The sequence below is a fragment of the Haliotis rubra genome, unplaced genomic scaffold (assembly GCF_003918875.1).
Source record: "Haliotis rubra isolate DU_JTF1 unplaced genomic scaffold, ASM391887v1 Scf178, whole genome shotgun sequence".
NCBI classification, from domain to species: Eukaryota; Metazoa; Mollusca; class Gastropoda; order Lepetellida; family Haliotidae; genus Haliotis; species Haliotis rubra.
Genome location: NW_025765758.1, coordinates 173,848 through 191,059, shown reverse-complemented (window position 1 = coordinate 191,059; position 17,212 = coordinate 173,848). Strand labels below are relative to the sequence as shown.

General features: G+C 38.1%; 1 protein-coding gene across 1 annotated transcript in view; it reads left to right on the top strand.

Annotated features, from left to right (window-relative positions):
• The window catches only part of LOC124273198 (glutamate receptor ionotropic, delta-1-like), a 38,916-nt gene extending 22,493 nt beyond the window's left edge, over window positions 1-16,423 (top strand). Inside the window, exons 4-11 of the mRNA XM_046708417.1 lie at window positions 99-154; window positions 912-992; window positions 1,788-1,888; window positions 2,061-2,148; window positions 2,640-2,940; window positions 10,072-10,289; window positions 13,789-14,054; window positions 16,189-16,423. Of these exons, the coding sequence (XP_046564373.1) occupies window positions 99-154; window positions 912-992; window positions 1,788-1,888; window positions 2,061-2,148; window positions 2,640-2,940; window positions 10,072-10,289; window positions 13,789-14,054; window positions 16,189-16,423 (1,346 nt within the window). The remainder of the gene's footprint in view (window positions 1-98; window positions 155-911; window positions 993-1,787; window positions 1,889-2,060; window positions 2,149-2,639; window positions 2,941-10,071; window positions 10,290-13,788; window positions 14,055-16,188) is intronic.
• Window positions 16,424-17,212: the final 789 nt, after the last annotated feature.

Sequence of the window (17,212 nt, the reverse complement as noted above, 5' to 3'; positions counted from 1 at the left end):
TAAGCAAATGTCACAACATCGATAGTGTCAATTATTTCAGAATTTCCCTTGTCCTTATATTATGAATGTGATCATCTTTCACTGACATTTGTTTCCAGGCTCATTGGGTGGAGACCAACTTGATGGAGCAAAAAAGGCAGGTGATGTCCAGATGGTTGGTCATACCTACTTCAGGGACTGCGGGGGACATCGGGAATACCCGTGTGACCATCAAGATATCTCAGGTGGTCATCGTGAAGGCGACGCATAGCTACCATTCTCCTTGCCATATGAGAGATGACCTGAATGTGAGAGAATGAGACATATATTTTTAAGAAACATAAAACCTGAATCTTAAACAACTACAGACAATAACAGAAACAGGACGTCTGTTAATGAGTGAAAGAAATTGTCTCCCTCTTCTGAGTATGCTGATCGTTATTTTCTTTGATGTCCTTATTATATTATTGTTCATTATTTTTGTCATTGTTGATAATTATTATGGCACATCAATTGATTAATCCTCATCATATATGGACGTCACGTGTAGCAAGTTTTTTCATGGAGTATTATTACATGTTGAAAATATCTTTCTATTCCATTTATCTTAACAGATTCCCGAAATATCTAATTTCTCCCGGACCCGTGATGATCCGGGTTAGAATTGATTTCAGTGACTCATGGTTGTCGTAATAGGCGACTAACCGGATCGGGTGGTCAGGCTCGCTGACTTGGTTGACACATGTCTTCGTATCCCAGTTGCGTAGAACACTGTCCATGCTGTTGATCACTGGATTGTCTGGTCCACACTCGATTATTTACAGACAGCCCCACATAACTGGAATATTGCTGAGTGCGGCGTAAAACTCACTTACTCACCATGAGCTGCTTTTGTATGTATCGCCTGAAGATAGCTGACGTCTTTTTTGCAGGAGATCGCCAAGGATGATGCAATCTCGTTTGTTAAGCTGCTTTCGGTGAGCGGAACCAGGTGCACACGGGAGCTACATGAAGTAGGCGCCTTTAAAAGCAACGAAGAATTGGTGATAAGAGAAACTTTATTTCCAAGACAGAAATATGGATTTCATAACAAATCTCTTACCGTTGCTGTGATGGAGGTAATACAATTAAATATGATTTATGTATGATTTTGAGACAAATGTTCACTTTCAGCAAGATCTAAACTCAACAACAGATGTTTCTTAACATTTATGTCATTGCATACACAATACTATTTATAAAGTATAATGTAGCCTTTGATAATTTTTAGATTAGGTGCATCCGGGATTCGAACCCAGACTATCGCAGTGAGGTACATATTCGCCTGCACACAAAGACAGCGATCTAACCCACTCCGCCATCGCAGCTTCCGCACACAATGGAAGATTGACCACTGGTAGTCAAAATCATATACTCAGTGACGTCGCCTTCAGAAAGCAGTGGCGCTTTTATGGTCTGTCGGGTGGCTGCATATGTTCTGTTGACCACATTTTCATTTTTGTCGCGTGTTTGTCTCGGCTATGAGGTCTGTGTTTCCAAAGGTATACTTTTTTATGATGCTCTCATTAATATTTTGTTTTATACAAAATAGATTTTTAGCAAACTACACAGATCTCTCAATGTCACACGATGTCGCAGGTGTTTGGGAAATCGTTTAATCAAACTACTTTGGCAAATTATTAATTACTAGTCACAGACGAAAAAGTATCCTTTGCTTCAGTCCGGTGGTTTGTTTCAGTAATACTAACTTGGTTTCACTGTATGACATTATATTGCCCATTAAATTCTGGTATTTGTTATAATTTAAGAGTCCACCATTTGTGTTCCGAAGAGAGATGAATGATTCTATCATCTTCAGTGGAGTTTCTATAGATCTACTAAACGAACTAGCACGGAGGCTAAATTTCAGGTAGGTATTTTCTTGCACGACTGACCGACAGATTCAGACTAAGTATTATTCATAACACATGAGTTGGTTTGTATTAATGTATATCTTGTATCAATTGCACGTTGATATTATGGTTTCTTGAACAAATTCACACAACCACAACATGTAAACATGCAAGTATTGTCACCTCCAGTTACACCACTGTGGAGCCAGAGGATGGTGAATGGGGGGCTCACGTCAACGGAACATGGACGGGTCTAATTGGGATGCTTGTGGAAAAGGTTGGGATAAATGATATTATTGTCCTTTGGCATCATCTTACAATAGGAGGAAGGATCTCGGCACGGAATTTCGCACCAATGTTCGAATTCCTGAAAAATAATGTACAATGTAATGACAATGACATTATTTCATTTATACATGTAAGAAAGTTACGAACGTCACTTTTTACACATTCATGAATATCCTTAATAACACATATACGTTGGACCCGTGAAGGTCCGGAATAGAATGTGCCTTAAGTAGCCCATGCTTGTCGACTTATGGGATCGGGTGGTCAGGCTTGCTGACTTGGTTGACATATGTTATCGGTTCCCAATTGGGCAGATCGATGCTTATGCTGTTGATCACTGGATTGTCTGGTCGACTCGATTTTTGACAGACCACCGCCATATAGCTGGAATATTGCTGAGTGCGGCGTAAAACTAAACTCACTCACTCTTATCTGTTTGTGTGTTACATGGAAACATTTCCCAGTGTTTGTTTCTTGCAGAAAGCAGATTTGGTTCTTGCACCCCTTGCAGTCATGAAATCCCGAGAGGAAGTTATAGATTTCACTGTTCCCTACTTCTACACCAACATGGGCATCATCATACAGACGCCATCAGCAACAACATTGCTGACGCTTGTCTCCCCCTTCCAGTACATGGTCCTAATATGTATAGCTATATCTGTCGTTTTGACAACCGTTTTCCTGCTCTTCATGGAGATGATGAGTTCGAACAGGCCAGTTGACAACTTGAGGTATTATGGAGATGCAGTCTTTCACGTGTTTGCCGCCCTCATGTCTAAAGGTACGTTCTGTGTAGCATTCACCATGTTTGCTTCGTTGCAGTTGTAACCTTATGGTGTTGGTGTCTATTCAGTTTTGCTAATAACCCTCTGACTTAGTTTGAAATGTGTTTGTCAAGTGTGGGGCGGTGGGGTAGCCTGAGTGGTTAAAGCGTTGGCTCGTCACGCCGAAGACCCGGGTTCGATTCCCCACATGGGCACAATGTGTTAAGCCCATTTCTGGTGTCCCCCGCCGTGATATTGCTGGAATATTGCTAAAAGCGGCGTAAAACTAAACTCAGTCAGTCAGTTTGTCAAGTGGCATCAATTCCCAATTTCAGTAATTTTTCAGAGAAGCAGAGACACACACAATTTTCACCTGATCGTTTGTGTACGAAGGTAGGTTGAGAAGGACATGTTGGGTCTTTGTTCTTCATACTCGGACATGACACCATTACCTGTATACTTCAGGTGAAAGGCATGTTCACTCTTTCAAACAGATTTTAGTATATCAACTTAGGAAATATTAAATTTAATTGTAAACAAAGTGTTTACACTATAAAGTTCACATTCAGTTTTGAGTATAAACACGTTACAATCTATGTACATGGATAAAAACAAACATTTTCCAGTACAGGACAATCAACAAAATCAACGTTGATATTGAAACGTTATCCCACATCGTTGGCTTACTTAAGAAAATGAGGAATGTCTTGTTTTAATGAACCTTGACATGCTTCTCAAGGGAATCCTAAGACAAAGAATATGTTTCTAAGGGTACAGTAATATTCTGTCGTGAAAGTAATGAAGATATTTCTTAATCAAATCACGCCCTCACATTTTAATTGGTAAATATAACGATTGAAGGTAAAACTAGGGTAGCAGAAACTATTGTCTGGCTTTTTCTGTGCGGGGTGCCAGTCCGCTAAAATGCCTTGTCTCTTTCCATAAACAATGCAAACAGTGATAAGATATGGAACTTCTACAGATTCTAGTACCTGCTGAAAAGCAGTATATATTTCTTCCCGGGTATCCGTATGCAATCTCAGACTCTGGCGAGTATACAATTCAAGCTTCCCACGGTATTTGTACGTCCACCCGACATATCCACCCCACATCTGCACCAAACATTTGGACTGTTAATGTTTCGGGCGTATTCACGTTTCCGCCATTTGGTCATCTGTCACCGGGCGAATGAGTTTAGTTGGAAGCACCGGGGAATGTACTGTACACTAATGGTAGTATCAACCCAGCAGGCACATCAACGTTGTTTCAACGTTGAGAATAGGTTGGTCCTCAACGTTGAAATTAGATTGAAAATAGGTTGTATATGAAAGTTTTTTAGATGTAGATGTCCGACGTGGAATCAACGTTGAAGTTTGACCTATTATCAACGTTGAAAAAAGGGTTGTATATGAAAGTTTTTCAGACGTAGATATCCGACGTGGAATCAACGTTGAAGTTTGACATATTATTAACGTTGACTAAAAGGTTGTATATGAAAGTTTTTTAGACGTAGATATCCGACGTGGAATCAACGTTGAAGTTTGACCTATTATCAACGTTGAAAAAAGGGTTGTATATGAAAGTTTTTTAGACGTAGATATCCGACGTGGAATCAACGTTGAAGTTTGACATATTATTAACGTTGAAAATGGGTTGTTCCGTGGTTGTGTCTGGGAGGTATTACGCTTTCCTGTAAATAGACTCGCACTTCATCTTTAAACTACACTAAAGTAGCACCAAACGCATGCATCTAGCTAAAATACCCCAAAAAGCTACCTGCAATAAACAGTGTTCAAACATAAAATTGCAGTAAAAATATTTACCTGATAAAATCCTTGGTTAAAATTCCACATTCAATATAATGTTCATTTAAGTTTTATGTCAGTTGGACGTATAATTCCAGTAAGAAGAAAAGAGTATTCCAAATTAAGAGAAACTATTTACTGTTGTATTGTTATCTTGAAAAGGTGGAAATTGTCCCGAGAAGACATTTTGTCTGAATTTCAGCTATTAGACGGACCCCTGAATAAACACAATGTAATTACTTTCACCATGAAAGGGATCCAAGATGAACAGAAACTATACCTGAAGACAGCACATAAAACCAGTCACTTTTTATGAAATCTTTATGAACACAAACGCACACAGAGAAACGTGGTTTAAAGCATAATGTAAAACATCACACATGACCTAGTCTGTAAGTGATCTCTGTTGTGATAATAACATAATATCATTTGCATATAGCATTAAAGTGACATACAGCTTCTCCTCTTTCTGCCACTCCCTGCCTGGCGGTCAGGTGGATACTTCAGAAACGTTCCTAACTCTTTCTTGAAATATGCTTCGGATGCATTCCAATCTCATTCCCATGAGATTGGACACATTCTGAAATTTTATATTTAAATACATGAATAATTTTATATGGAAGATATATTGTCTAAAATGATTCAAGTATTTGTTTAATCAATCACTTGAAAAGTTCATTTCACTGATGTAACGTGCCATGTGAACATATGAACAGCATCAATACAAAATGTGACGAAAAATATAAACAATTTATATTTTCAACTAAACAACTAAAGGAATGGAAGTTTTCTTAAACATTTTCAAAGAAAATCCTCAATTGCTATATGATTATTCAATTAGACTATGAATTAGGATGAATTAGACGATGCTTTACTGTCATATATTATTTGCTATGGTCATGATGAAAATGCTGCATTTGGTAATTAAATTACCAGAGATGATTGAATACAACCTTGTATTCTTAAAAGAAAAATGGCCGTTTTGCCCATCAATATTCATTCTTGACATCAAATTGTTTGACATTGTCCTGCAAAACAATGGAAGATTGTTCTTATTCTGTAAGATTTAGTTTTCTGTAGAGATTATTTCAAATTAAATAGGAGTTGTACTGATGTAGCAATTTTGCTAACAGGAGTCATAAATTGTAACAAAAGCCATTTTACATTAAATGATAAGAAAACAAAATGGGTGGTGGTTCACAGGTGAAAGAACAAGTCTATTGTGGGAGGTCTTCCAACACCATTTATTCCCAAACACAAGGAAGTATGGATCATGGAGTTCTGAAAACAATAATGAGCTCTCATAAGTATACAATATATTCCCTATTATCTACTCTGTCTCTCTTTGTCATTTGTACACTCATAAAACTCAGATAAATAACTTCTTCATAATTCAGAAATGTTTACACTTAATCTCTTGTAGGAACGCATAGAAAATCTCTCATATAATGAATTATGTGTGCCTATAATGTCTGCGACGTCCTAACTATGCTTCTCTGAATCATGAACAATAAAATAATGAGATTAAACTCTACACTGCCAGAAATAATCTATCATACCCTGAATAATAAGACACTGAATAACATCTCTTACAACTCCAATCTACACTCAAAAAGACTTAAATGTATTCGTAAACAAACATCGCTGGCACACGCAAATTCTTGGAAACAGTGTATCTCTGACTCTCAATTCCAAGAAATGGAAGTCCTACTCTATTTGACCAAAGGGGTGACGGGTGGCCAGAACATATTGAAATGTAGGTCATACACTGAACATAACTCTGATTTAAAACGCTACAAATATACACCTTCTCTCTAATATACTCGATAGATGATCTTGAGAAGGGAACATGTACATAAAATGCTGATATCTAACAATACCTGTACTCTAAATAATGGACTCTTCCAAATCTCAGTATGTTTCACTGCACACACATTTAAATGCAAAATAATGAAAAACCTACACTTTGACAATAATAAAGAAACATCATATTCAAATTCTACAGCTGACCAAATACCTGAAGAGTGTATCTCCCAGCAATAAACATCTATATATCTCTATAAATTTCTGACTTCTGTCCTCTCGCGTGCTTTCTCGTATCCAGCTCTTTGCGGCGAAAAACAATATGGCGCCAAGCAAGGGAGTGCTCATTAAACTAAACAACTCCGGGAGAAATCATTGTCAAATTATTCTCTTACATGATCAACCTTTGTGGTGGATATGCTGGAAACAAGTGAAATGTTAAAAACTTGTTACCTTAGCATTGCTCCTTTTATGTGATCCACAAAATTGATGCCACCCAGTCTTCGAAGATGAGATTTCTGCAAATTCCATTAAAATTATATCTTATTACATAATTAAATGTTTCTTACTAAATTACTTCTTTTGTATGTAACATTTTAACCTTTAAGAGACATGAATCATTACATCCCTTCCAAACAAGTGTAAGAATGAAAGTCTGTGAGTGCAGTTTTGTTAATTGTCCCATCAAGGAATCATTAGTGAAGTTACACATTTTGTAAATAAATTAAAGTTCAAATAATTTATATGCAATTTCATCCTTAACAAAGACTTGCACAAGACATTTTGATGTGAATTTTCGTTGCATGATCTGAGAAAGATTTCCTTTCGCCATTCTCCACCCCCTCCCCCCAAATAATATGCATATGTTGACATGGTTCAGAGCGTGCTCAATGCATAATTAACTGATAGACTTATTCAAACGAACAAATGTTCATAATAATGTGATGCAATATAAAATGTTGATAAATTCTATTCGATTTTGTATAGCTGCCCTTAGGGATCGTTCATAATGTATGGCTTGGGGGTGATGATGATTTTTATGAATTACCCTCCCCTCCCCCCGTAAAGTGTATGTACGAAATAAGTGACGCCCCACCCAGCATGTCATGTACGATATCTATGACGACCTCTCCCCTTCCCATAATTTCTAAGCATCATATTAAACATAGTGCGTGTGTACAAAACTGCTGACCCCCTTAGCTCCCCTGAACAAAATGGGTGACACCCCCCCTACAATCATCACCCCCACCCGCAGCCATATCATTATGAATGATCCCTTATATTGATGTGCTTCATTGATTATTTCAAAATGTATATTTGCAAAATTCAGATCAGGTGATGGGTACGAAAGGAAAAATCTTATTCGAGTATATAATAAAATGCCAAATATATGCATGCAAATATATTGAAAAATAACAAAACAAGTTCATGGAATACACGGGCTTCCATCAATTTTGAGAAACATGTACGTGACATACCGGTACCCTTGTGCGATAAAACATGAGCCCTGATTCGGAGTTTCTTGCTACATTGACCTGCTAGATTTAAACAACATTCCTACGTTTTCATTGTACATAAAGGACATACTTACCAAATAAACACCAGCACGCCGTGAAGATGTTGAAAATAGAACGATATTGCGTTGAACTTCGCCAAAGTTAACTGACAACGATCAGCTGCCTTTGCGCGCGCGATAATTGTGCGCATGTCCGGATATGGCCAAACGAGGCGATCTGACATGTGTTTGAAAGCAAATTGTCGGGAATTATACAATTTTGACAGTTTTGTGGGAAAATATCAAATGTAATGCAATTCGGATAACTGATGACTTTATACCTAAAATCATTGATGTTTTCATTTTCAATTGCGATTTACGTAATATTTCCGTCCGTTGACGATGCACAATCAAACAATATATAAGATTATATGTGTCACTAGCTCGATCTTGATCTTTTATGAAATTAATGTTCCGAAATGATAGTTGCTAAGTTGGAAACCTATTACCAATATGAATTATGTATCAAATTTGCCAAGGAAACAATTAGTTGACATTTTGTTGGTTCCTTACGTTGAAACAACGTTGACAACTAAACAAATCTCGACTAACTTTCTTTGGTCGCATGATAAACGTTGAATCAACGTTTATGAAAGGTTGATCAACCAAACAACCAAAATTCAACGTTGATTCAACGTTGTTTCAACGTTGTGTGCCCGCTGGGAACATCGTGAAGACATTTCATAACCGACCTATGAAGAAAGTCTATTCAGAAGCGTCTTTTTGTTATACACTGCATTTCGCTTAGTACATGAGCATGATCAAGGGGCATTCAAACACAGAAAACGGACATGTATACAGTCTTCGAAATAACCACTGGCCGGCTAGCCCGTGGCTAGTAAAAATCAAGTCGGGCAAGTTAATTTGCAAAGTCACTGGCCCGAGTGGCTAGTGACTTTTCATGGGGTCATTTTGTAAATATATCATTTTCTCCCTCTTGTTGAGTTATAATACACTAAATCATGCAAGATTATGGCCTGATAAAAATGTTCATCACAGTAGCAGCTTAATGATGAAACCCGTGTCATGCTGACAATATCTTATTCTCAACTATTTTTGTAATCTTTTTCTTAGTTTCTACATTCAAATTTCGGGCTAGTGAATTATTTTGTGGGCTAGTAACTTTCAGGCATTGCTAGCCCGACTGGCTAGCAAAATTTGGAAACTATTTCGCACACTGCATGCATAGCAGGAGAAAACATGGTGTGTCTATGGTTTGTTTTTCTTGCTTATAAAAGTTTTAGAAACAGGATTTCGTATATTCCAGTGTATAACACCAACGTGTTTGTACGTATAGGTCTGTGAATAATACTGCATTGGAACGTGTCATGTATTTACACATGATATGTCCAAATTACATTTCAACCATATTAAAGGTGAGCTCTACTTTCCATCTTTTAATGTCATTGGGGATATAATACTGTCGGTTATCTTATCTAATCTATCATAAAATACGCTAAGGTAATGCTGTATAAGGGGCAGATGTGATCCAAAAGTTTAATATTGTCCAGCTGTTTGCACTAGAGTATTCAAAACAAATATTCTGTCCAACTTGTACAGAAACTTTCCACTTCAATTGTTTTGGACATATAGCTCCATGTGCTTTGGGTAGATATCTGTATTGTGTCGATATATATTGTTTTTTACAATATCGATTTCACTCAGCGAAATGAAACACATTTGTAGAACATATATAGTAGCGACAAACCCTATATAGCGTAAGCATGTGTTTATCAACCACTGATAATACAAGTCATTCTCGTAAAGACGAACACATCCAGTAAAGATAAACACATCGTTTGTACCTGTTACAAATACACGCAAAGTCAAGTCAAACGTCATGCTACAAGTCAAAATGAGGAATTGCATTAACCTTGTTCACTGATTTGCCTACCACACATGGAATAGGTAATACAAAGAAACATTTCAATTCTGCACTATCATCTTGAAATAGTTTGTTTCAAATTCCTCTTATCATCCTTAAGGAAGCAATTCTATACCGTCGGCGGTGTCGTCGCGCATCCTGATGAGTGCCTGGCTGCTGTTCACGATGATCCTTGCAGCAACTTACAGTGGAAATCTAATAGCATCCATGACTGACGGGAGACAGAAACAACCGTTCTCCAGCCTGGAAGAGTTGGTCCAGCAGGACAATTATCGATGGGGACTCGTAGGACGATCATTCTTTGAGACGCTCTTCAAGGTGAGGACCATCACTGATATCACCTCTCAATGCACCTGGGTTCAAACACTTGATGAGCCCGTATCAATGGTCGATCATTGTACGTGGGTAAGTGAGTGCTGTAGGCCGCATCAGCAATATATAAGCTCATCGCAGGTAGGAATATTTTCCCCTTCAAAATGAAAGTGATGACAAGGATCACATCCAGTCCATTTGTGCAAAGTAAACGGCGAAAAATGGAAATTAAAAACTTAAAATGCTAAGCACTAAGTGGTTAGAAACTGTATTAAGAAGTTCAGAAATATTTTTGACACTATAAATGCGTCGGTCGGGAAACCAGTGCAAAATCCACACATTCCAACCAAAAAAAAGCTCTTGATAGGACTTCAAGGAGTTTCATTGAGGGTGATCCTCATCAAGGATTGTATGACTTGCAGTGTAAGATACCTTTCTACTGGTACCACAGATATCTGACGTATCTAAGAGTATAAAACATTTCTTGAAGCTGCGGATTCTGCCTCATCATCGATAATCTCCAAGGTTTTATATACGTAACGTATATCCTGGAGATTATCGAGGATGATTCTGCCTTAGATAAGCGAATCCGAAGCTGAAACTTTCAGTAGTAACATTGGCGTTCGCCCGGGATGTATTCTCAGACCGTTTCTATTTTCAGTTAGATCGATGCTCATGCTGTTGATCATTGGTCCAGACTCGATTCTTTACAGACCGCTGCCATGTAGCTGGAACATTGCTGAGTGAGGCGTTGAACACAAAATAAAACATATATGAACTAGTATATCAAATTCAACACAACTCTACAGATGGTGTAGATTAATTTTATATACCGAAACGATTAACTTCTATTTGCGGCTGATATATTCACGTGTATTCTATCAATCGAACTCAAGAAATGTAACAATGTAATGAATTTGTAACACACCACAGATCATGCACTCCATGCCTGTGACCTAATCAGTATTCTGAATGTAAAATGATGAACAAGATGTGATACGAGGTTAGTGTCAGCCTTTTTCAATGTCGATAATTGTATATTCCATATCCAGCCAGTACTTACTACGACAGTTTCCCTTCAGGCAGTTGGAAGTCAACAGTTGCAGTCATATGTAATTTTGCTGCTATTATATAGCATTGAATATGCGTTACAGTCCGGTTTCGTATTGTACACCGTCTCATGAGGATTAAAAACAACTAAAATGCAGGATTGGATGATTTGGTAAAAAAGTTACAAATTACTTTTATCTGTCTGGGATCATTAGCTCCAACCTTTCAGTAAATGGCACCCAGACACGATCTAAGACCTTGATGGTGAATGGTGCCAAATTCTTGAAGATATAATTTTTTAGTTGAACCATATATGGAACAGCCATAATCAAGTTTAGATCTAACGAATGGGCTGGTGAGATTTTGAGCAGACTGTCTTGGTCTCCACCCCATTTAGCATTGCAAACTATCTTAAGTACTTAACTTCAAAACATTACGGCATAAAAGACACTTTATTGGCAAAGGTTCTTTCTACAAAATTGTTTTATAACCAACTGGATTGAAGTTCTGTCCAACAATAAGACTATGTTATCAGTCGTCCATTTTGATTTGACATCATTCGTACTTACCAATCACGTATCACTGAAAGCTATTTCCCCAAAAAGCTACTGTTCAGAGATTCGTTAAACATAGCTTACCAATTCATCAAATGTTCACAGTGGTTCATGCACGTCACAAATAACATTTGAGTATTATTGGTGTGCAGCAGCAGCGGTGATATGTATGTGATCAGATAAATTCCACTGAATCAACTTCTGGGATGTTATCAAAGAAATAGCAAAGGATGGTAAAACCATATGTACATCACACATGACATTTGACAGTGAGGTCCGGATGCCTGTGACGTTTCTGTGTAGAACTATGACCAATATGTATGCCCGTAACATATTGTCAAAAGTTCGAAAACCGTATCGGTGCTGATTGTTGTTTTGAATTCAAACATACGCTTTCCACGTGTTTTTTAACGGAAGAAGTGCACGACACTTCTGGTTTCCTTTCCCATGCGTTGAATTTACTCAGATTGTTTACTGACTCACTTATGGATAGAGATATTGATTGTCCCTCAAACAGTAAACAGCTGGAAGCCTTTCTAATGAGGCAGTGTTTACGGTATCCATAACAACGAACAGGCCGTCTTGTTGAAGATTGAAATTACAATTAATGTTAATGCTAAGTATGTGAACAAATTATGTTGACACTTTTAAAAAGGTCGATTAATCTGTGTGTGGACAATATTTATATGAAGCTTCTTTTTTATTCTTATCGTCAGAAGTGATTTACTGTATTCAGTGTGTGAATGAACTTGCGGATGTAAAATGTGCTTTTCACGGATCGTGTAAAAGCTGTTGGCGTGATTGCAACTGGCACATTTGCGTGCGGTGACGAGTACGTTCGATGATTGCAATGCTTGTGATTGGTGGTCTATGGAACTGATATCAATTAATGCTAATGATCTTTTAAGGAACGGTGGGGTAGTCTGGTGCTTTAAGGTTTCGCTCGTCACGCTGAAGACTCGGGTTCGATTCCCCACATGGGTACAATGCGTGAAGCCCATTTCTGGTACCCCTGACATGATATTGCTGGAATATTGCTAACAGCGGTTTAAAATGAAACTCACTCACTCACTCGTCACGTCCACGACCCGGGTTCGATTCCCCACATTGATGTGCAAAACCTATTTCCAGTGTCCCACGTCGTGATATTGATGTAATGTTGGTAACGGCGTCGTAAACTCAAACTCAATCACTCACTCACTCAGCTGGTCGGTTTTAGTCGACAAGAGTACAGTATCGACTCATCATGGAAGTTTCTCGAAACAGTGATGATGACGGAAAGGTGTTACGTGTTCCAACTTTGCTCATAATTAGCTTACAGTAATTACTAGAAACTATTATTCAGAAATAGACTGACGTACAAAAGAGAGTACTCACTTGGCGTTTTGGCACACGTTTATCCTGCCAAGATTATCAGCAGCAGAGCGAGAACGAACCATTGGAATGTCGAATAGCCATTTTGCCAGACCATCAGCCCAATGAGACCTGTGATGGGCGGTGGGGTAGCATTCGCTCGTCAAACTGAAGACCCGGGTTCGATTCCCCACAAGGGTACAATGTGTGAAGCCCATTTCTGGTGTCCCCCGCTGTGATATTGCTGGAATATTGCTGTAAGCGGCGTAAAACTAAACTCATTCAATCACTGAGGCTTGTGAACTGGCAACAAGAATACAATGTTTGTTCATAATCATTATCTAAGCACTTTTAAAATATATCCTTTGTTTTCATGTAGGGTTTTCTTTTGGACCATTTTCTTAAATTACTTTCCAAACACCAGATGTGTATTCTCTTCTGTACGTCAGATTAGTGTTAAGAAGCACCGCGTGAAACACTCATAAAATATAACAGACCCGAATTCTTGCGAATGGGGCGATGATTATTATGGTAGCATCTATTTCCAGGACTCGAATCGGAGCGAGTTTCAGGCCATATGGCAGGGGATAGAGAGCAGCAGTGATGGAGGTCCGGAAGCAGATAACTCCGATATTGCTGTCCACTTGCGTCGTGTTCTGAATGGTCGATATGCTTTCATTAGCGATGAAACGATCTTTAAAATATGGCTATCCGACAGTTGCGACTTACAGTTTGTGAAAGAACAGTTCTTCCTACAACAAGCTGCAGTGGGTCTTCCCAACAACAGTGCAAACACCAAGATCTTCTCAAATGAGTAAGTATAGTAACAATAATTTTATTGATTTTTGTTTGATAAACTAAATTGTTTCATTGATTGAAATTGGTTTAAGCAACCCTTAGCATTACTGCAGCAATGTAACAAAAATATGAGCGACCCTTGCGTACTGTACATGGAAGGGGAAGTAATCCAGGGACTCGTTGCACAAAGTTATCTCAGTGCTAATGTGACGCCATCCTTTAAGGTAGGCTTAAGAAACCGTAGCGCTAAGATCAGTTTGTGCAAAGGGTAAATGGACTTAGGCGTTACTCGCGAACGTTTAAACAACATGGCTACACCACTGCCCCTTTGCATTTGGATCATCATCTATATTTTCACGGTTTAGGGCCAAAGTTTCTTACTGGACAATACCCTCGGTGAAGAAATTTTAGTAAAGTGATCTATCTACCTTTAGTTATTGGTGATTAATGGCTCTCTTTTATCCCGGCAAAATGATATCGTTTCATGACTACACACTGGTCTTTAGCATAATCTGTGATTATCTAATGACTTTACTGTCCTTTAATGACAGCATTTTGTGTTGTATTACTGAATTTATTATAAATATATAACTTTAACGAAATTAATGAAATACCTCCAATGTGAGTTTGACTTTTAACTCTCTCAATCAATCACTTTAGTGTGTTATCAGAATACATGTATTTTGCTTGGCACATTAAGGTGTTATCTGGTTTGCCTTGGAATATGAATAACTTTCAATCTGTGATGATTCCAGATGTTTGCGAAAGAGTTTGCGAAGCACAGTCATAAACATGCAAACTGGTCAATTCGTCACATGACAAATATGGGAATGAGGTTCTTGACAGGCATTTAGAAGTTGGTGTTCAAGTAAAATGCAAATATTATGGATGACAACTTTTTCTTTATTGTATGTCACAACGTTTCTGGGCTATTCCTTGCTCCTTCAATTCACCTGACGAATGGGCAAGGAATAGCCCAGAAACGTTGTGACATACAATAAAGAAGTTGTCATCCATAACAATTGCGTTTAAAATATGGGAATGTATGGTACAAGACTGATGCGTCAAATTTTGAAATATCCTGGGCATGTTTACCATAAAACCTTTGGGAAGCTGTATTGCATCTTTGATTGTTCGTATGACGCTTTTTGAAATCTTGGTAAAAAGAACATGTCTGATTATGCCTCAAATTTTGTCAAATGTAAACGCCAAAGGCTGGTGCTATTTTCAAAACTTGCTCACGTGAAGGTACAGTTGACTATGAGAAAGTTGAAATCACCCCTTTTGTTATACAGTTTCTGTTAAATCAACGTCACAACACAACTGAGCTCAAATATGTTCATTGCCTGTACTCAGATACACAAGTGCAATCCATCTCGCATACAGGGTCCCCATATACATATAATTCAAAATCTAATAGAGTTAAATAGTAATGGGTACACTTTTGAAACTTTGGTCGTGAGCAGTATTGTATAAAACTATTAAAAAATCACTTGACTCGAAGACGCATGTCCGGATGTTGGACTCCCCAACATCCGGTATTCAACTGAAGAACTCTTCATACTGAAGATTGTGCGATATTTCGCTCAGTTTGTGTGACTTCAGTCTTGTGGAGGGTTTTGGGGTACCTGAAGCATGAATCTTTACACAAAACTTATAAGGAAACTGATTTTTATTCGCAGAATGTTACTTAATTCAGGAAAATGCAGGTATTTGATTTAGCAGAGTCTGTTTCTGGCTTGGCCAAATGTTTCGATGTTATATCAAGAACTATACACTCTGAGGAAACCCTCTTTAATGGTGACAAATTAGTGACAAAATGAAAGTGACAACCTGTTCATGATTTGAATTCATTCATAGGCATGGTTTAACTATAAGAGCATTCCCGATTATCCCAGCCGTGACATCATGGAAGTAAAAGCACTCGTATTTACCCATGCACTAAATATTCAGGTTACTAAGTCCACAGTTTCTTCCAAACTTCTTACATATAATGTTGTATCCATTGCTGATGATACCTCTTGGTTAAGACTTTTATCGTTTAACGCCTTTTTAAATTTCCAAACTGTGAGCCCATACTTGTCTGAACATGTTGTAATAAGCTGGCATTTTGCTCTGAACCATACTCATTCTTGTATGTATATTTGCAGGATTTTGCAGATATATGAAAAAGGCCTGGTACGCCACTGGTACGATCGATGGATGACCAAGAACCAATGTGAAGAACAGAGGAGACGGCCCTACAGAGTTAATCTGCTGGCCTTACAAAGCCTCTTCTATGTGTGTGGGGTTAGTGTCGTCCTGGCTGGGATTGTGCTTGTTGCTGAAATCATGTATAGTACAAGACGTTGTAAGGGCAGTAGTACAGCTCATGCTACTGGATAGAGTGGTGAGGGGTACTTGTACCAGTTGTTAGTTATTGTGACATACATATTGGTTGGTTGGTTGGTTGGTTGGTTGGCTGGTTTGTTAACGCCCCACTCAGCAATATCCCAGCTATATGGCGACAGTCTGTAAATAATCCAGTCTGGACCAGACAATCCAGAGATTAACAGCATCAGCATCGTTCTACGCAATTTGGATACGATGACATGTGTCAACTATGTCGGCGAGATCGACCACCCGATCCCATTAGTCGCCTTTTACGACAAGCATGGGATCTTCACGGGTATGTCATAGACATAAGTATTCCTTACCGATTGTGAATTACTGTTACATACATAAGTATTCGTGGTCGTTATGTGTTAATGACTAGACTCGTAACTACGTGTGATAATCACATTTTGTTTGTTTGATTGTTGTTTAAAGCTCGAATCTAGTTATCGAGTTTCCATCGACAATCAAGTATATGACATCACGAGCATCGGTCTACACAAATGGGATATGATGACGTGTCATCGAAGTCAAGGAGCCTGACCATCTGATCCTGTTTGTCGCCACATAAGACAAGCATTGGTTGCTAAGGATCACAATTCTATCTTTTTTTCGCGGGATAATTATTTCTCCTATTTGATAATATATTAATGAGGTTCTTGAGAGGTGGTATTCAAGTATATGACAAACTATTACGAATGTCAACTTCTTCTTTATTGCATAGTTTTTTGAATAGTTGTTTACACAACAAAGAAGAAGTTGCCATCCATAATAATTTGTCTTTTAACTACATTAATGGTA